The sequence below is a fragment of the Rhinopithecus bieti genome, unplaced genomic scaffold (genome assembly GCF_001698545.2).
Source record: "Rhinopithecus bieti isolate Rb0 unplaced genomic scaffold, ASM169854v2 scaffold_58409, whole genome shotgun sequence".
Taxonomy (NCBI): domain Eukaryota; kingdom Metazoa; phylum Chordata; class Mammalia; order Primates; family Cercopithecidae; genus Rhinopithecus; species Rhinopithecus bieti.
The window spans coordinates 51,227-73,215 of NW_016822711.1; the positions used below are offsets into that span (position 1 = coordinate 51,227).

The 21,989-nt window shown below is 39.5% G+C and overlaps 1 protein-coding gene across 1 annotated transcript in view; it reads right to left on the reverse strand.

Annotated features, from left to right (window-relative positions):
- LOC108521262 (coiled-coil domain-containing protein 192) overlaps positions 1-15,950 on the reverse strand; it is a gene marked incomplete at its 3' end in the record, with an annotated part of 44,746 nt that extends 28,796 nt beyond the window's left edge. Inside the window, exons 1-2 of the mRNA XM_017860986.1 lie at positions 15,824-15,950; positions 11,108-11,159 (exon numbers count right to left, since the gene is read on the reverse strand). Of these exons, the coding sequence (XP_017716475.1) occupies positions 11,108-11,159; positions 15,824-15,942 (171 nt within the window). The remainder of the gene's footprint in view (positions 1-11,107; positions 11,160-15,823) is intronic.
- Between the last annotated feature and the right edge of the window lie 6,039 nt (positions 15,951-21,989).

Sequence of the window (21,989 nt, forward strand, 5' to 3'; positions counted from 1 at the left end):
CTATTGCTACTACCTTTCTATGCACTGCTTGAGCTGAAATCTTCAGAAGCATTTTTCTGTAGAGAATTTAGGCTACACTATTTAAATTGGGTGAATATAGTTACATAGGGGCGGGGAACAGAATGGGAACAGGAGAAATAATGTGGATAAATAAGATCTGGGAAAATAACATTACTTACCTTTAGCAGAAGAATCTAGAAATAAAGATTCAATTTACATACTATTTGTGTCCTTTTGTGGCAAAAAGTAAATTCTTAAAATTGAATATATGAACATTGCAATGATTTGTTAAATAAAATATTTTGCTTCCCTAAAGTTTGCAACCAGATATTCATTTAATTTCTTTTATGTATTAAGAAAAATTTCTCTAAAGGGCTGTCAGTTACAATGACAGTTTCTAGTCATATTTTTTGTCTTGCCTTCAGTGATAACACTATCAATTTCTATTCACACAACCTCATTCATTAGGTTATGATTTATTCTGATCTTTGTGATTGTATGAGGTTAGGGTTCCAGGAAACAGAGTCTGAGAGATTTGGCTGCAGAAGGCTTATTGCAGATAGCCCCTGTGAAAGAAGGAGAGAAGGAAAAATACAGTAGAGGCTTCAGCCAATTCCAAGGGGAGATATGGAGCTAGGCTAGCCCTTCAAAACTGTTCCCAATCAAAGCAAGGAGGTCACATCTTATGGCCCTGCATCGGAAGTCATTGAATGAAGGTTAATCCTATGAAGAAGGAGGTGGGGCAGGTAATTCTGGTAAATTGCAGCTCCCTCAGCTGAGGGGAATTTCTAGAGACTTAGCTGTGAGTCATCAGCAGCCAAAATATAATTCAAAATGGATTATAGCCCTAAATATAAAAAGAGAAACTTCCTGGGCACATACAACCTATCAAGAATAAAGTATGAAGAAATAGTAAACCTAGACTGACCAATAACAAATAACAAGATTGAATCAGTAATAAAAATCTCCCATCAAAGAAAATCTCAGGACCTGACAGCTTCACTGCTGAAATCTACCAAACATTTAAAGAAGAACTAATATAAATTCTTCTTAAACTATTCCAAACAATTGAAGTGAAGAAAATTCTTCCTAACTCAGTCTATGAAGTGAGCATTACCCTGATACAAAACCAGGCAAGGACACAACAAACAAGAAAACTACAGGCCAGTATTCCTGATGAACATAAAGGCAAAAATCCTCAACAAAATGCTAGCAAATCCAATCCAACAGCACATCAAAAAGACTATTCATCATGATTAAGTGGAATTCATACCAGGGATACAAGGAGAGTTCAACATTCACAAATCAATAAACATTATTCATAACATCAACAGAACGAAGGCCAAAAACGTATGATCATTTCAACAGATGCAAAAAAAAAAGCACTTGATGAAATGCAACATCCCTTCATGATAAAAACTCTCAACAAATTTGGTATAGAAGGAATGTGCCTCAGCACAATAAAGACCATATATGATAAGTCATATTTAATATCATACTGAATGGAGAAAAGTTGAAAACATTTTCACTAAAATCACAAGACAAGGATGCCCACTTTTACCAATTTTATTCAACATAGTACTGGAAGCTCTAGCCACAGCAATTAGGCAGTAGAAAGAAATACAGGGCCTTCAAACTGTAAAGGAGGAAATCACATTATTACTGTTTACAGATGACATGGTCTTTTGTATAGGAAACTTCAAAGACTTCATACAAAAACAGATCTTGACAATAAAACTGCCAAATACTGATGAAAGAAATGGGGACACAAATAAATCGAAAGATTTCTCATGTTCATGCACATATATTAATATTGTTAAAATGTCTTCACTATCCAAAGAAATTTACAGATTAAATGTAATCCCTATCAAAATACCAATGGTATTCTTCAGAGAAATAGATAAAACAATCCTGAAATTTGTATGGAACCACAAAAGACCCCAAATAGCCAAAGCAATCTTCATCAAATAGAACCAAGCTAGAGGCACACTAACTTACTTCCAAATATACTGCAAAGCAATGATAAACAAACAGCATGCTACTGGCATAAAATACAGAAATCCACACATTTACAGCCAACTGAGCTTCAACAAAGTTGCCAGTAATACACACTGAGGAAAGGACTGTCTCTTCAATAAATGGTGCTGGAAAAACTGGACATCCACGTGCAGAAAAATGAAACTAGTCTCTTTTTTTTTTTCTACACATGCTTTTTTATTAGTATAGATACCTTCACAGACAATACTGTAATTTTTAGAGGAGTTCCACATCATTACATCAACAGTGTGAATTTTCTAACAGAGGCAAAACTGAGCACCATAGTTTACAAGTAGAAAGACCATGCTTGAGGACAATAGAAGTTCACTAAGGATGCACGATTGATTTCATGAAGTTCTTAAGCCTCATCCTCACCCTCTCCTCCTCGAACTCCCTGTCAGATCGGCCGTTCGGCGTCCTGGTATGCTGGTACTAACACCCAGGTCGTTCATGTTGCTCTCGAGTCCGTCGAACAGGTGAACTCCATTCCTCGATCCATGCCCTCGCCCGTGTACCAGTGCAGGAAGGCCTTGCGCCGGGAACATGGCCGTGAACTGCTCCAGATGCGCTTGAACAGCTCCTGGATGCGTGCTGTTGCCGATGAAACGGTGGCCGACATCTTCAGGCCAGAGGGGCGGGAGTGTCGCACACGCCGTCTTCACGTTGTTGGGGATCCACTCCACGAAGTACGCTGCTGTTTTCGTTCTGCCGTTGAAGCTCTGCTCGTCCACCTCTGATCATGGAGCATGCGGCCCTCGGAAGTATGGTCAGCCACCGTCGTAGACGGCCAACGTGTGCGCGGGGACGCAGCGGCCATCAATGTTCTTGGAGTCGAACATCTGCTGTGTGAAAGCTCGGGCACCGTGAGCGCCCGGTACTATGCTGGCTGCCCCGGCATGGTGAGGGGCGCGAAGCCCGGCATGAAGTGCAGGCGCGGGAAGGGCACCATGTCACGGCCAGCTTGCGCAGGTCTGCGTTCATACTGCCCGGGAAGCGCAGGCAGGTGGTGACCCCGCTCTATGTGGTGGCCGACACCAGGTGGGTTGAGGTCCCCCGTAAGTGGGGTGGTCAGCTTCAGGGTGCCGGAAGCAGCATGTCGTGACAGGGCCTCGTTATTATCAATGGATGGTAGGTTTCATCTGTGTTTCCACCAGCTGTGGACAGAGAGAGTGCGTATGTTAGGGCTTCCACCACCGTGTCTGACACCTTGGGTGAGGGCATGACGCTGTAAGGTGTTCATGATGCGGTCTGGGTACTCTTCCCGGGATCGTTATGCTGATAACACCACATCCGAGACCGGTGCGCCCCGTACCATAACACTGGATGAAAGCAGTCCACAGCTCTCTGACTCCTTCCTCACCACGTCCAGGACCGAGTCAACCAGTCAACTTACACAACTCATATAGGCCTTGGCCCAGTTATTCCCCGTGGTCTCGCTCTGCCAAACACGAAGTTGTCTGGCCTGAAGATCTGGCCGAAAAAAAAGCGGGGGAAGAGAGAGTTCCTTTATATACTCTGGTGCCAGGCTCCAAGATCCCACCAAGGATGGCCGAGGATACATATTTATTCAGCAGCATCATTGTAGTACACCGTTGATTCTCTCCCCAGCCTGCAAGTCACCTGTCTTGAGTACTGCCTGTGGGGTCGATCCCATGCTTATCACTGATGACCTCCCAAAACTTGGCGCCGATCTGGTTGCCGCACTGGCCCGCCTGGATGTGCACGATCTCGCGCATGGTGCCGGCTGCTGAGCGGGTGGCGCTGGCCCTCGGAGCGGTGCGCGGCGTGGACCGGCGGGCTTAGCTGCGCAGAGACCTCGAAACTAGTCTCTTATCTCTTCCAACTTACAGAAATCAACTAAAAATGGATTAAAGACTTAAATGTAAACCTGTAACTATGAAACCACTAGAATAAAATATCGGGAAAATGCTTTGTGAGATTGGTATGTGAGCATTTTTTGAATAAGACCTCAAAAACACGTGTAACAAAAGCAAAATTAGACAAATGGGATTACATCAATTTGAAAAGCTTCTGTATTGCAAAGGAAGCAATCAACATAGTGAAGAAACAACCTACAGAATGGGAGAAAATATTCACAAAGTATGCATCCGACAAGGGGTTCATAACCAGAATATATAAGGATCCTGAACAACTCAATAGCAAAAAAAAAAAAAAAAAAAAAAAAAAAAAAAAAAAAAAAAAAAAAGCCTAATAATCTGATTAAAAATGAGCAAAAGACCTAAACAGACATTTCTCAAAAGACAAATTGCTAACACATATATTTTTTAAATGCTCAACTTCACTAATTGGGAAAATGAAAATCAAAACCACAATGAGATATAATCTCGCTCTAGTTAGAATGGATATTATCGAAAAGACAAAAAATAATGAATGCCAGTGAGAGCGTGGAGAACGGGAGATTCTTATATATTGTTGGTGGGAATGTAAATTAGTACAACCACTGTGGAAAAGAGTAGGGAGGTGCCTCAAAAATTAAAAATAGAACTACTGGCCAGGCACAGTGGCTCACGCTTGTAATCCCAGCACTTTGGGAAGCCAAGGCAGATGGATCACTTGAGGTCAGGAATTGAAACCCTATCTCTACTTTAAAAAAGTACAAAAATTATCAAGGTGTGGTGGCATATGCCTGTAGTCCCAGGTACTCAGGAGGTTAAGGCAAGAGAATCACTTGAATCTGGGAGGCAGAGGTTGCAGTGAGCCAAGACTACACCACTGCACTCTAGCCTGGGTGACAGAGTGAGATTCTGTCTATAAATAAATAAATAAATAAATAAATCTACCATATGATCCAATAGCCCCACTACTGGGTATATATGCAAAGGAAATGAAATTAGTATGTCAAAGAGATGTCTACACACTCATGTTTATTGCAACACTATTCACAATAGCAAAGATATGAACTCCAACTAAGTGTCCATCAATGGATGAATGACTAAAGTAAATGTGATTATTTACACAATAGAATACTATTCAGCCACAGAAACGACTGAAATTGTGTCACTTGCAGTAACACAGGTGGACCTGGAGGACATCATAAGTGAAATAAGCCAGAAAGACAAATACGGCATAATCTTACTTATATGTGGAATCTAAAAAAATTGATTTCATAGAATAGAGAGTAAAATAGGCGTTACCAGAGGCTGAGGAAGGTCGTGGAGATGGTGGTATAGAGGGATAAATAAAAAGTTATAGCTAGATAGGAGGAATAAGTTCTAGTGTTTCACTGCAAAGCAGAATAACTGCAGTTAACAATAATACATTTATATATTTCAAAATAGCTAGAAAAGAGGTTTTTTGATGTTCTTAGCAAAGAAATGATAAATGTCTGAGGTAATAGATATGCTAATTATCCTAATTTGATCACTACACATGACATACGCATATTAAAACATCATACTCTACCCCATAAATATGTACAATTATTATGTGTCAATTAGTTTTTAAAAGATGAAAACAACAGGAAAAAATTTCTAAAAGTATAACATTCCTAGAACAAAAATTAGAAAAAATATTTTGTAACCTCGGGCAAAGATTTTTTTAGATCAGATGTCAAAAGCATGGTCCATGAAAATACAAATTGATAAATTAGATATCATCAAAATTAAAAACTTCTGTTCATCTACAGGCATTACTAAGAGAATTACAAAACCAAGTACAGACAGGAGAAAATACTTGCACAATCTATATGAGATGGAGTTTTGCTCTTGTTGCCCAGGCTGGAGTCCAATGGTGCGATCTCGGCTCACCGCAACCTCTGTCTCCCGGGTTCAAGTGATTCTCCTGCCTCAGCCTCCTGAGTACCTGGGATTACAGTCATGCACTACTATGCCCAGCTAATTTTGTATTTTTAGTAGAGACTGCGTTTCTCCATGTTGGTCAGGCTGGTCTCGAACTCCCGACCTCAGGTGATCCGCCCACTTCGGCATCCCAAAGTGCTGGGATTACAGGCGTGAGCCACTGCACCTGGACACAGAATGACTAAAATTTTAAAGGCTGACCTTCGTAGGCTTGCAAAGAATGTAGATGAGCTAAAATTTTCATGCATTGCTGGTGGGGATGTTAAATGATACAATGACTTTGGAAAACAGTTTAGCAGGTTTCTAAAAGTTAAAAGTACACCTACCATATGAATCTACCATTCCACTCTTGTGTATTTTCCCAAGAGAAAAGAAAGCATATGTCTATACAAAGACTCATGCATGAATATTCATAGAAGTCTTATTTTTCAGAGCCTAAACCTGGAAATAATCTAAATGTCAGTCAACAGACAAAGGATTGTCTTAGTCTGTTGTGTGCTGCCATAAAAGAACATCTGAGGCTGGGTAATTTGAAAAGAAAAGAGGCTTATTTGGCTCATGAATCCGTAGGCTGTAAAAGAAGCATGGTGTCAGCATCTGCTTGGTTTCTGGAGGATCTCAGACTGCTTCCACTAATGGTGGAAGGAACAGGAATGTGCAGATATCACAGGGTGACAGAGGAAGCAAGGAGACAACGCAGGCAGGTGCCAGATTCCTTTTAACAATCAGCTTATTGAGAACTCACCCCCAAGGGAGGAGGATGTTAATCTATGCCTGAGGGATCCACCCCCATGACCCAAACTCCTCCCATTAGAACTCCCTCTAACACTGGAGATCAAAGTTCAACATGAGATTTGATGGGGACAAACAAGCCATATCCAATCTGTAGCAGGGATAAACAAATTGGTACCTCCAATACAATGGGAAATTATTCTGCAATAATAATGAGTTATTGAGTTATCTACAACACAGATACATTTCAAAATTATTTTTCTAAATGAAAGGAACCAGTAAAAAAGGGTACATTCTGTATGTCTCCATTTATAAAAATCTCCAGGAAATGCTTGAGGGGTGTGGGTAGGTGGGGAGAGGCAGGTGGCGGAATTCCTAAGGCGCATGAGTAACTTTTGAGGGTGGTAGATAGGCTCATTATCCTGATTGTGGTGGTAGTTTCACATGGTATCAAAACTCATCAGCTTGTATACTTTAAATGTGTCAATTATGTCTTAGTAAAGCTGAAAGAGAGAGAAAGAAAGGAGAGGCAAAACAAAAAGTTTTAAGATGTAATTTCTTACCTATTAGAATGGTAAAAAAATTAACCTTTTTCCCAGAACAGCAACAAAGCTTTATTTAAATATAGATACATATACAATTCTATATTGTTCTCATCTTAACAATAAAGAGTGATATCTCCTTTAAATCACTTATTTAAAACACAAATGATATATTGATAACCTTGATTCATTAACAATTTGAAAGTTTGTTCATCAAAGGAAAGAATCTTTTGAAAGTCATCTTAGAATGTTAAAATTTATAGATACCAGAAACATGGTCAACTATATGTTTCCAGCAAAACTAATAGCATATTACACTAAGTATTAAAAGAAGAACAGAATTGATATAATTTGACACAACTAAGACACTGCTTGCTTTTCCCAACTTATCAAATATAACATCTTTTAGCTACTTTAGGGTAACTTTGTAAAACTGACTTTTTATATAGTGGGCTATGATTTGATCTTACCAATTAAAAAACCAGAAAGTGCTTTCATTATCTTTGGCACTTAAAATTGTGATTCTTTAATAAAGTCATCACTAAATTACTACTTGAAAGTTAAAGGGCTTATGGGATTTTATAATAAGCCTAGTTTTGCACACTGAGTAAAATACTTCATATATATTCTAGAGCTAATGAAGTCACACCCATAGTCTTACTTTTAGATGTGCCACCCCACATAACCAATGACATTATATGTTTTACATTGTTCATTTCTATGCATCTAGATTCTCAGAAATAGTTCAGAGGGAGTGGTCCTGATCCTATTTAGGCCAACCCTTCTTGCAATAGAATTATTATTTCCTAAACAGTTTCAAATGAGATAATTTATATGCACTAGCTATTCTGTCAGAAGATGTTAAAATGCAGCAAAAGCAATAAACAACATTCAAATTCTCCAGCAGGCCCACGGTATAGATAGGGTTGAGATAAATGGGGACTACCTGGCACCTGAGAGTAAATTTAAGTGAAGTCTTACTGGATTATCCCATCAGGTTCCTGCGACAAAGTAAACACATATTCTTTGATCACTTAACATCCGGAGCTCCTTGAATCTCCCCAAATCTCAATTTCTAAACTGGTAATAATAATAATAGGAAGAAAATTATCAATATAATAATGACGATGCCAGACACCACCCTCATGTGCTGCTCTACAGATTCAGAGGGACAGGGAATTTCAACCACCTGCTACTATGCCTGGAGCTCAGTCTGTTTGTTTTATTTCAAATGATATAGATTGAGAGTGTCCCAGAGATTATTAGAGCCCAGTCCTTTCTCTAGGAATGCACAATTTACCAGCAGAGTTCAAAAGTCAAAGTAGATTCAGAGAATGGTGCAGTAAAGGCAAATAAAGAACCACCAAGACACAAAGGCAGAGAGAGCAGAGTTAATTCTGCTTGGTGGTCAAGAAATCTTCAAAGACTTGAAAATATTTTCTCATCTCTGTCTTCTCGACCAAAACTAAAAGCAATTATTTAAAAGAGGCAACTGAGATCCACCACCTGCAATTTGGTTCCTCATGGTTCACAGCAGAATTCATTCTGCTGAGTTCTGTGCTCTGTGAGTTCCATGACTTAAAAGGGACTGTGTTGTGAAGCGAGGCAGCAGTAATCATGGATATCACTACCACCTTGAGGTCTCTAATCCCAACTCCCTCCAGCTAAATGTATTTCTTTAGAAATATTAAAAAAAAAAAAAAATCAGAAACTGAAGCAGAACCAGTTCCTTCAAGCCTCAGGGATCCCAACCTTGCCAAATGTAAATTGGAAGATATGGATTTGGAACTCCAGGAAGCTAATTGGAGCCCTGGGTAGAAATCCTAAAGGTAGTAGGTAATTGGCACCTTGTCCTTTTCAGTATAGATACTGCCCACGAGAGGGTTACCTCTAGGGTGCTGGTTGATTAGCATCCTTAAAAGACAGGGCAGTTAAGTAAAGATTGCTGACCTGAAGAGTCCCATGTACCAAATTCAAGGGTCCCTACCAACCAGAGAAAAACTATTTTCATATGGTCCAGTGAGGCACACTCTTTGGGCAACAGTATCATAAACAGCTCCATTAAATGAAGTAAAACTTCATGATCAGGTTTTCTTAGCTTACAAAAAGCAACATAAGATTAAATTATCACGAGAGTTAGAAAATACATTTTTAATTGAAACCAGACTAATTTGATTTGCCTTTGGCTAATATTTATTCAAGAGAAACTCTCTTTCTGAAAATTATTATACATTTGAGAGCTTTGTCCAGTTTGTTTAGGACCAGGTAAAATAAACTACACTGAGAAGAGAGATGTTAACATTTTATGATCAAAAATAATTGCACAGAAGTGAGATTCTAGATCTATAACTCACAAGAGAATCAATTGTTCTTAGCTGGTGATAAGGTTTGGATTTGTGTCCTTGTCCAAATCTCATGTTAAATTATAATTTCCAAGTTGGAGGAAGAGGCCTGGTGGAAGCTGATTGGATCATGGAGGCAGTTTCTTGTGAATGGTTTAGTACCATCCCCTTGGTGCCTTGGTGCTGTTCTCATGATGGTGAGTTTTCAGGAGATTTGGTTGCTAAAAAGTGTGTAGCACTGGCCCTCTCTCTCTCTCTCTCTCTCTCTCTCTCTCTCTCTCTCTCTCTTGCTCCTATTCCCACTGTGTGAGATGCCTCGCTAACCCTTTGCCTTCTGCCATAATTGGAAGCTTCCTAAGGCCTCCCCAGAAGCAGAAGCCACTACGCTTCCTTTATAGCCTGCAGAACCACTAGCCAATTAAATATCTTTTCTTTATAAATTACCCAGTCTCAGGTATTTCTTTAGAGTGGTGCAAGAATGAACTAATATAGCTAGTGATGCTGGGATTGCAAGGGAGCGGTAGGCCAAAACTGCTGAATCCAGAAAGAAATAGAGAAATTAAAGAACAAAGTCCCCTGGCCCGCAGGGAAGCCCAGTGGAATGCTATCAATTCCAAATAACCATGCTCCTGTGCACTCTCAGGCACTTAACCATTTTCACATCCCAAAAATCTTATTTGAAGTAGACTAGTTAAGTCTCATTATCTTCATTCTACAGATGAAAAGTAAAGTTTGGAGAGTTTAAATGACTTGGCTGTCATCACACAGGTTGGAGATGGCAAATTTTGACCTCATTCCAAGTCTTTTGATTCCTAGTCTGTAATTTTTCTCCATACTACACTGCCTCTATATTAGAGCTAAAAAGATTATTCCAGAAATATCTCTGGTAGAGTCCAGAGGGTCTTCAACCTGAATCAAAGGAGATTGGGGAAATATAGACAGCTGTATTTTTTATTTGTAAAGAGAAATCCTCAAACTTACATGAAACTAGAGAACTGGTATAATAATTTTCTGTGTACCCATCACCCAACTCCAGCACCTCTCAGCAACCCACAGTTTCACTGAAGGCCTAGGGAGGGACCCAGTGGTGCTCAGGTAGAAAGGACCCAGCTTTCCCAAGACATAATGGAGCTCATGGCGGAAGAAGTCTTCAAGGGTCAGAGTGACTTACTTGAAAGAGAAGAAAACTAGATATATCTGGAATAGACTGTGATTTAAACCTAAGTCTAGCTAAACCAAATAGTGTGTTGTACCCAATGTGTATCATTCATGTGTGAATTCCAGGATTTCCTCATACACAAGCTGACACTTCAAAAAATAGCCCAGGATGTCTACAGTATTGTAGGGCCACAGAGAGCAGTGTGGCATTTATTACATGTCAAAATAAGAAAGGCCATGCCACATCACGCCTAACTTTTCCAAAGCTCCAGTAACATCCCATAGTTACCACTCCACTCCACTTTACCTCAATCTTCTACTTGGAAAACAGCTTTCTATGTTTTATTTCTAAAATCTTTACTAGTAAAATATGAAAACTAAACAATATCAAGAAAACATCAATATTAATTAAAGAAGTTAGTTTCATGACCTACAATGATTTTTTAAATAAAGAATTAATGCAAACTTCATTTCTTACCGATACTTTGTTTTCTTGTTGTATATCTGAATCTGAAGTTCCAGACGTCATGCTGAAATAAAGTAAAAGTTTAGAATTCCAAAATTTTATTTCAGGCACTCATGTGCGCACACACACCCCCGCACCTACATTGAATAGATCATTACACTGTAACATTTAAAGTAAATTTTCTAAAGTATTTCCTCCAAATGTCAATTTCTGGACATTTCTAAAGGAAATAAAAATAGTGGAATGTAAACTTTACTCACAGAAGATAAAATAGCCTTTAAAGGTTCTCTTGAGAATAAGTACTCTGAACAGTACAATCTGTTCTGAAAACCTGAAAAATCTGGTATTTCAACTGAAAAAAAAAAAGTGGAGAGAAGAAAGCATAACCTCATAAGAATCAGCAGATGTGGAGAATTCTTTGTCTCCTACACTGTTCTCTCTCTCTCTTCTCTCTCTCTCTGTCTCCTGGATCATTTCCATTAGCTTATAAACATGTTGTTATTTATCATGCCTACAGCCTTCTTACTGCTTTAGTTTCCACTTGATTATACTAACCTCTTTTGCTTTTCAGGTTACAGAAAAACGATATTCTCACTGTCTCCAATTCTTCCCCTTCTATTTTTCTTTCTTTTTTTCTAAAGCCACTGTAATTAGACTAGTGCCACCACTAGTACCTTTCCACAGAAACTGCATTTGTCCAATTCACCAAAGATCTCTGCATTCTTATACCCAGTGATTATTATTCACAACTCACCTTAACAGCTTTTGACATGACTCATCATTCTCTCTTTGAAATACTTTCTTCACTCAGTTCCCAGCACATCCCAGGGCCCTGGAATATTTTTCTCTAAGTCTATCCACTTGGCTTACTCTTCCTTCCTTCTTGTCTTTTCTCAAATGTCACCACTTCAGTGGGACCTACCATATGTTTCTTATTTAAAATTTAACCCGTCACCTCATCACCATACTCTTTTCTCTGTGATAACTTATCACATTCTAACATGCTATATAGTTTGCTTATTTATTATATTTTTTATGTCATCTCCCAACTGAAAATGTAAACTCCTTGAAGATAGGAAATTTTTTCTGTTCTTTTTGTTACTCTACCCTCAGCCTCTTAAAGAAGGATAGGATGGTCAATAAATATTTGTTGAATAAATAAATGAATTATCTAATAAACCTCATAGATTTAATAGGTTCCTTTCTGTTGTTGCCAATCAATAAAGCCTTACATTTTTCCCCCCCGAGATGGAGTCTTGCTCTGTCACTCAGGCTGGAGCGCAATGGCACAATCTTGGCTCACTATCTCCGCTTCCTGGATTCAAGTGATCCTCATGCCTCAGCCTCCTGAGTAGCTGAGACTACAGGCGCCCACCACCACGCCTAGCTAATTTCTGTATTTTTGGTAGAGACCGGGTTTCACCACGTTGGCCAGGATGGTCTTGATCTCTTGACCTCGTGATCCGCCCACCTTGGCCTTTCAAAGTGCTGGGATTACAGGCGTGAGCCACCGCGCCCAGCCAATAAAGCCTTACTTTTAAATCCCAAGGTACTTTCATTATTTCCTATCCCACTATCTTCCTCATGAATATATAGTTTTATTTCCATATGACTGTGCACATTTCTCTCTTTTACTTAGTTTTCAAAAAATTTGAAATCATTTACAAATGTTCATAAAGTAATCAGTGACTACTGAACAAAATTAATTAAGTTCTCACTTACTGGAAGGAGACACTGGGGCTCTAAGAGATGTAATTGCTTTTCTCGCATGACACCCTAATCAGCAAAAGAACCAGTATTTTGGTACTTTCTACTTGACAACACCTCTTTATCATGAAATGGAAAACAAACTCTTGGTCATCACAGTTACTGGACAAACCAACAAATGGCTTTAAAGGATCTTAATAAACTGAGCCCTCTAACGAATTTTATCTTCTATCAGTGAAACTCACGAAACGGATGTTTTCCCTCAACTGAATGGCCTAATAGTCCAGAGTGTGTGTTTATCCTTTTCTTAGTTGTTTCCTCCGGCCAGAACACTCATACTCTCTTCTCTGCTTGTTGAAATCTTACATGTCTTCACACCCTAACTCAAATGCTGCCTCTCCCTGAAGGCCCTCTGACCCTACCAGTCAGAAGTATTTCTTGCCTTTATATTGCACAAGCAGGTTTTGGGCATCCACCTCTTGCAGCCCTTATTATGGTTCATGATGTATGTGAGATTTCTCTACCTGTGTTTTGCATTTCTCAGTAACACCCTCATAGGGGACAAGGGCTGTGCTCCATGTATTTTTTATGCTGGGCAAGAAATTCATATTCAGTCGCCAAATGAAACCAAACAAAACAAAATATGTGAGTGCAATACCCTTATGTGCATACTCAGATGTGCCACAAATGCATCACAGAAAGTACAATTTGAGACTACTTTTAAAAAATAATGCCTGAAACAAAACTGGTGATTTAAAAATGAGAGCTTTGGCTGCCTGACAATTATATTTAAAGGTCATGAGTCATGGCCTCAGAGTAACCATGGTAACCCACATACACAGGAGAAGTCATGTTGTACAATAATTAAGGGGGGAAGAAAGCTTTAGAAAGCCTATTAGCTTTGAGATAAAGACAACATATAATTAATAAATGTGTTTATGAAGTTTGTTTTTTATTGCTTTGTTTTCTTACTTTAGGGTTCACTGGAAACCTGGAAAAACTTTAAATTTCTACTGGCAGGGAGTAATGAGATGACATATCAACCTTGCATAGTTTTTTTCTCAGTGCGTTATAAGAACATTGAAGTTTCCTCCTTTAAATGAAATGTCTTTCTATCTGGTTTCTAAACTTTTACTTCATACTTTTATGTCAAATTGGAGGATTAATTAGTCACCAATTAGTCTGGGTGAATAAAGGATTTTAATAAAATTGGTGAGGAAATACAGCTATTGAGCACTTAATTTTTATAGGAGAGGATTTCCTGGGAAAATTCTGTTCCTTAGATTAATTACATCCAGGGCCTAACTCTCCCTTACTTAGACAATGTAGGAGCAAGTTCCCATTCAGTTTATGTAAACTGTGGAGAAGGTCTGTTTCAAGGGCATGAGAAGAGAAAAGTGGAAGGCAAAGGAGAAGGGAAGGCAAACAAGACACATGGGACCAGTTTGTTCCTGCTTAGAAGTGAAGAAGCTGAACTGAAGTCACCTACAGATCAACAAGAATAGCGCGACACTCCCCGGCCTCCTACCTCAAAAGCCCGGCTTTCTACCTGCACAGAACACTCAACTCCACACACCAGGAGTAAAAAACACTAACAATAATTTACACAGAGAGCAAAGTCCTGCTTTTCACTTGTTTTTTCTGCTGATTGTATACTGGGCTATTCATTTGAAAGTTGTTCATCACAGGGCATTTTCCTCCATTTGGTAACTTTATGTTCAACTTTCCAATTGCCTACATATTGATATGTTATCTCTTCAGCTGCTTTGTTCTGGGAAAGTAAAAGAAAATGAGTGTTTGCTAAATTTCATTAGCTTTAATAAATGGAAAAAGCCTTACTCCCTCCCATAGATTATGTAATTTTTGAGGCTTATGGAATCCTTTGCACAAATAAACAACATTTTACATAAAATCTTAGATTTGTGAGTTTCTCACATCATCCACAGACCATAGACCCAAGGTGAAAAGCAAATAAAAACAAGGCTCGCACATTCACATAAGGAAAACACGTTTTAAAACTTAACAAAGCAGGCCAGGCACAGTGGCTCACGCCTATCATCCCAGCACTTTGAGAGGCCAAGGTGGGCAGATCACCTGAGGTCAGGAGCTCAAGACCAGCCTGGCCAACATGGTGAAACCCTGTCTCTACAAAAATACAAAAATTAGCCAGGTATGATGGCAGATGCCTGTAATCCCAGCTACTCGGGAGGCTGAAGTGGGAGAATCACTTGAACCTGGGAGGCAGAAGTTGCAGCGAGCCAAGATTGCTCCATTGCACTCCAGCCTGGACAACAGAGTGAGACTCTGTTTCAAAAACAAACAAACAAAAAAACAAACCAAACCTTAAAAAACCAGAACCATGGTTGCATGTGAACATCCCACAAGGATACTGCCTTATAGGATGTAGCTCCTGCTACAGAGATGTGGTCAACTCTCACTCAAGATTTAAAAGAAAATTGTAAATGGAAGATATTTCCACATTTGAAAGGGAAATGAATATGGTGTCAACATGCAAAATTTCTAGTAATTAAATGCAGATCAATTAGAGAAGTGAACTGTACTTCCATTTTTCTAGCCAGCATTGATCTAGGTTTTTATGTGGGGAACCTGTAGAGGAGGAATGACCCAGCTTTTTGTGTGTGCACCTCTTGGCAAGAGGGTAGTGAAGATGACATTTCATTTCAACTGTAAGAAGGCTGGCTTCAAACCCTCCCCCTTCCCACATCAGCAAAATGGCTGTGGTGGGTGAGTGTGTGATTTTTAGAAGACCAAGTAAGGGACAATTTATTTGTTCTACAAATATTTATTGAACTCCTACTGTGTGTCAGGCCATGCCCTATGATCTGGGAAGATGGCAGCTTTCAAGGGGGGGGGGGTCACTCTCCAGGAAAGGATAAAAAAATCTGTCTGTTGTTATTCCCCAGACTTTAAAGAAAGATTTTCTTTGAAGTACTGAGTGAAAGCTACTTTATCCAGGAATTCCCATTAATTATTTTGGGATGAGAGGGGCTGGGAGCTCACCTGCTTCTCTCTGAGGTGTCAGACTCTGGGACCACAGACTTCTTGCTATAGCATTGTCCCATCTCAAGCCAGGCCCACTGGGATCCCCTATCCTTGGGACAGACATCAACAGGCATCATTCCTTAGAGTTGCAGAATCCCTGCTATTGCTCTGCTGTCCCTTGTTGCTAGGCTACCACAATGGCTGTGGAAAAGACAGTTAATTTCCCAAAGAAAAAAATCTCGGTTACAAAGCCGCAGTAACCTCTCAAAACATCTCACAAATCAGATCCAGGCATGAGAATAGGTGAAGAATCACCACATAGTCATCATTTCTGTAAAACTCATTCAAAGTGGAACAGAAACTGGTTTTCTGCTCAAACCAAGGCATGTTTACATCCAGAACCAATGCTAAGGAAACAGCCACACTGCTGTCTGAGAGGGGTGCACACCCAGAAATGCATTGGTTTACAGGCAATCAGTGATTTCACCACAAACCAACCCCTTATTGTGTTGATCTGCTTTCCCTGGGACCCACCGGCCACAGACAGAAGACCCCACCTGGCCATATTCTCATGAAAGCTTCTTTCCTAACACAGGATTGTACAAGTGATTCATTGTGCCCGAGTAGCTGGTATTTTGCTCATTGTTCACCTGCAGCCGCTGCTCCAACTTCCCTGTCCAAAGACACCACCTACTTTCTCCCAGCCAGTTGCTACATCTCTCCCTGGATGCCTTTGTAGACCAGGTGAACCTGTATCCACTTCACTTTCTGCTCTGACAGGAAGTACATGTAGGATCCCTGCAGTCGACAGCTAAGAATCACTCCTGGATTGTGGTCTGTATGTGCTGGAGTCACCCAACCTAGTCACACTGCTCATCCTAAAATAAATTGGATTGGCATGACAGCAATGTTTCTAATCACAGAATTTGTTTCTAGGGTTAGAGCATTATAGAGCAAGTAACTACAGTAGTAACAGGAATGAATATTAAGACTTATCTATTAAAGAGTATAATTAGCATTTACTTCTTCAACAAAACTTCAAGTGACCCAGCCCCTCAGCAAAACAACCCTATGAATAAAATTAAGAACTATTGAGCAGTTGTTGTTCTGGATAGAAAAGCCGACACTTAATGGGTAGCTGTGGAAAGACAAGGATTGGGCAATTGGCCTAGCATGTAGTTAGCAGCCTGTTGGGGATCAGAAATCATCTTACCTCTCTATGCTTTGGATTTGTTACTTTAAGAAATAACCAAATTAACCAGGTGTGGTGTTGGGCGCCTGTAGTCCCAGCTACTCGGAAGGCTAAGGCAGGAGAATGGCATGAATCTGGGAGGTGGAGCTTGTAATGAGCCAAGATTGTCCCACTGCACTCCAGCCTGGGCAACAGAGCGATACTCTATTTCAAAAAAAAAGAAAGAAAGAAAGAAACAGAAAAAAAAGAAAGAACCACTTGAACTATTTCTGTCATCCCTTCCAACTCTAATATTTTGTTCTGTTTCTTTAGCTCATCTCATTAAAAGAAAAAAAGACAAAAACCACAGACCCACAGAGTAGACTACACTTTAGTGCATTTTAGAGGAAATGTCCAGATGTTCACTGTGTAGTTGCAGTCATAATATTTTATAAAAGAAAAGTCATTTCAATGATGGCTGGTGAAAGGCACTGTAGGCACTAATTATTTGTAATGGTTATTAATCTTATCATACATCTAGCTGATCAAAAAGAGAGGTGGAGAGATATGGCTAGTACAAAAGCAGACTTTCAAAAGTCCTTGAAAACAAAGTGACTCTTCCATTCCCATTTCTCCTTTAAAAAAATACTGCATGGGAGGATTTCAGAAAGTGGTGGTGAGGAAATTGGCTGGGTTGTTAAAGGCATATTGACCTACAGAACTCTAAACATGCTAACTAATAAAATTAATGGTATTGTTCTTTTATAATTAAGGAAAAGTACTTATGAAAGTCACTCAAATGATTTTATTTTAAAAGTTGAGCTGTAGTTTAGAAAACTACATTTTCCCCTCTAAATGTAAAGAAAACAAGGAGGTATTATAACAAAACTTCTAGAAATACATATAAATCATTGACACTTCCAGCATTAACACTGTTTTAAATCGAAAAAATGCTGTAAGCTCATTGGGGATCTTGTAGATTATTATGTACAATTTAAAAACTTACCTTGTGGCCTATCAAAAATATATATTTTCTTAGAATCAGAAATCATATAATGCTTATACAACAAGGAAGAATCTTAAGAATATGCATATTTTCTGTGTTCCACAGCTTGTGCTTATCAGGATGTTTTATCTAACTTAGGTGAGTAAATATCAACAGGATCAGAAAGGAGAATGGAAGGGAGAACATTGCAATGAGAAAAGGGCAAGACAGAAGAGATAATAGATTTACAATGAATTGGTGTGACTGAGGAGAGCAGAGAAAGCTGCAGTGGTCCTTTGGAGTCTCTGCTTAGAAAATGGCCCTTCAGCTTCATCTGTCCGCTCACTCTTTTGTTTGTGTATGTATTTGTTTATTCACCAAATATTTATTGAAACCTCACTTTGTGCTAGGCAAGGTGCTCAGCACGAATGGAATCGATGCTGTTCCTGCCCTCATGGAGCTCATTATTCTATCACGCTATCATTCTAGTAGCCACTAACGTCTTATTGGAAAAAAGTAATGAAGCACGTTTGGGATTCCCAAAAAGCTCTTCTAACTTAACAGATCCCAAGCACTGAAAAAATAAAAAAATAAGTAAATAAAAGTAAACAGGGGCACTTCCTAGGTTTTCCTCCTGGGGAGTTAGAATCTCGTAGAGAAAGATGACCGCTCTTCCCAAAGTTAAGCTGGGAAAGTTCACTGTGTTCTCGTTGTGATGAACACGTGGTGACTGTGCTCATGTCTGAGAGTCTAGGTGAGTGTGTCTGTGCTAGGGGAGGACAAGAGGAAGGGCGAAAGTGACAGAGAAACCAAAGGAACAGCACACAAACAAGTACAGGTCAGGCCATGAGCGACAATAGCCAAAAAGTATTTCAACTGATTGCAAAGGCTTTCCTCTGTTTCTCTTAAGAATTAGCCAGGTCGCTTGTCATTGTTTTTCTGACCTCTTCCCTGTGTCGCTGATTGCTTGACACAGTGGGTCTAATTATCTCCAGACTCCCAGCCTGTTTTAATGAAGAGGGATGTTTATCTGCATAAGCAGACAGACTTGTCTGTCCCCTTGGTCCTAAAGATTTTTCTTGGGAAACCTAGGGATGAAACTGACAGCTGTTAATGGATCAGCCAGAATGTAAACTTTTCATTTCTGGCTTGTTTGTGGCAAGAAATAAACATTTCTTCTCCCTCCTTACTGTGCTTTACTGCATTGAGCAATTGTCATTTGAAGATTCCTAGCAGTATTTGATTTTCCTGTGAGAATGGCCTCTCTCCTCTCATAGTTGGCTTTGGACTAACAGTAAATTCAGTTCCCTAGCCCCCGCCAAATAACCTTTGGTGGTGCAGACCCTGTCCAGACAAAGGACTACACAGGGTTGAACTTGGCTCATCAGCAACTGGATCCAGCAACTCAAACAGTTAACATAAGAAGGAAAGAAACAGTTGAAGTTCTAGTTATCTGTTTTATAATTTATCCCACAAATATTTATTAAGGCTCAGTTTTGCCACAGACACTGTTCTGGATGCTTATATGACAGTGATAAGCAGGACAAAGTTGCTGCTCTCATGAATTTCATACTGTAGTTGGTAAAGGGCAATCAAACAAATACAGAAGATAATTACAGACAGACACAAGGGCTATCAAGAAAATAAAACGACGTCATAAGACTAGGACGAGGAGGTGACATAGAGCAGAGATGTGAAAGACGAGAAGAAACCAACTTTGGAGCGCTTGCAGGGAAAAGTGTTGCAGCCAGTGATTCAGCCCCGTCATCACAGAAACATGCTCAAGTAGCACCATTTAAAGACAAACAAACCTCCCTTGACCTCATCTCTTTCTGTGCTCCCTTTCGTGAAACATTCTTCAGAAGAGTGGCTTATTTTTCCATTCTCTCTTCAATCTCCTCCAATCGAATATTCATAGACTCTTCTGAAACAGCTTTCATTTGGTGGCTGCCAACCTCTATCTTGTCCTTAAACAGCAGCATTCTGACCTAAATTTTCCTGTTATAAGTCTTGCTTCTTAGTCTCTGGAGTGGTCTTGGTTTCTGCTCATTTCTAAACTTAACTCAGCCTTCTCCTGATTCCATGAGCCCCAGTATGCCAACAATTAATTCCTTTTTTCTCTTCTAGCCAGAATTGCTTCCTATTACTTCCTACGAATAAATGCCTAGTTCACACACTTATATTTTTCATATTATTCTTGATTTTTACCCAGGAAACAATTGTTCAACTTACAGCACAATCTCTATTCATTCTTTTACTTATATACACTGTTTTCCTTAAAATGTTACTACTGTGTTGGTGAGTACCGAATTATGGTTTTCCTAGGATTGATTTACCTTTCTTTATAACATTCACTTCTTGAGAGTAGATCACTTATTTGGAAACATGTATCATTGTCTCGTGCCTATCACAATGCAAGCCATTAGAGATAGGCATAGCTCAAAACAGTCATGGTTTCAAGACATACTTGTTAGACTGCTATCCTCACCAAGGTCTTCCAGGTTGTTTCTGCTGTCAGAATGTTTTAAAATATTCTTCATGTCTTTTCTAATGCTTTGCTACTCTAGGTTTTGTGGAATCCAGGTTCTTTATGTCCCTAGTTTTGTCTCCAATAGCATTTCTTAGAAATTTATTAGCTGTAAAATTAAATATAATTTATCTAAATATTTCATTTAAAAATCATTTTCATGTACTTTCAATAAAGAATCTTGTCTCAAATAAGTAAAAACAAACAAGACAGTAGGGAATCCTAAGAAGACATTTCTCAAAATCATCTTCCAGGATTTTCTGATGGCTTTTGTCAAATGGATGAAGATATTTTGATGGCTATTGTACTGTGAAGGATGTTTTCAGCTACAAGTAACAGAAAAGGTGACTAATGGTAGTTAACTCATAAGGGAATTTGCTGGCTTATGTGACTAGAAAGTCCAGAAGTTAAAGGTACTTCAAGGTTAATCGTTGATATTATCAGCATGTGGTATCTTTCCATAAACAGTGTGGCTTCTTCTGAGGGCTGGCTTTCCTTGTGGGCATGGAGTGGCTGCCAGCAGAACTGGGACTGCAGATGACTTTGTTCATGGCCAGAGATAAAGACAGAGTTGCTTTCCATGACCTTAGAACAGAAGTCCTATGTTTTATTCGAATTGACTGATCCTAAATAGGTGATCACTACGACTGAGGACATGTTGACTAGCTTCCATTTGAAATATATACCCACCCCAAACCAATCACTGTGACAATGAGAAAGGATCCATCAGAACTCACCCTTAGAGCTGCCAGTGGGATCAATCCCACTCAAATTCCAGGGCTACTACATAGAGGGGAAGGGTGAAATATATATGGGAGCTCTAACACTATCCAAAGCAGGTATATATTTGCATATAATTTGTGTATAATTCACATAAATTTCTCATTTGATTATTCAACCATAGAAATAATAGTGATCATATCTTACTAATATAAGGTGTTGCCATATATACATGTTTTATATCTTTTTGATATTATCTAGACTAGAAAAATATTCAATAAGATTAATTTATTTTGCAACGATTGCAGTTGTTTCTCTGTCTTTACTTCTATCCTTTCTTAATGAGGTATAATGTACCAGTAAGGAAAACAAAAAGTTAAAGAAAGGGTGAAGAGAGCAGTTAAGACTTTAATCTGAAAAATAATTTCAGGCCGGGCGCGGTGGCTCAAGCCTGTAATCCCAGCACTTTGGGAGGCCAAGACGGGTGGATCACGAGGTCAGGAGATCGAAACCATCCTGGCTAACACGGTAAAACCCCGTCTCTACTAAAATACAAAAAACTAGCCGGGCGAGGTGGCGGGCGCCTGTAGTCCCAGCTACTCGGGAGGCTGAGGCAGGAGAATGGCGTAAACCCGGGAGGCGGAGCTTGCAGTGAGCTGAGATCCGTCCACTCCACTCCAGCCTGGGCGACAGAGCCAGACTCCTCCTCAAAATTAATTTTTTATTTTCCATAAACCTAAACTACCAAGCACGCAGCAGTGGAGGGGAGCTCGGATCCGGC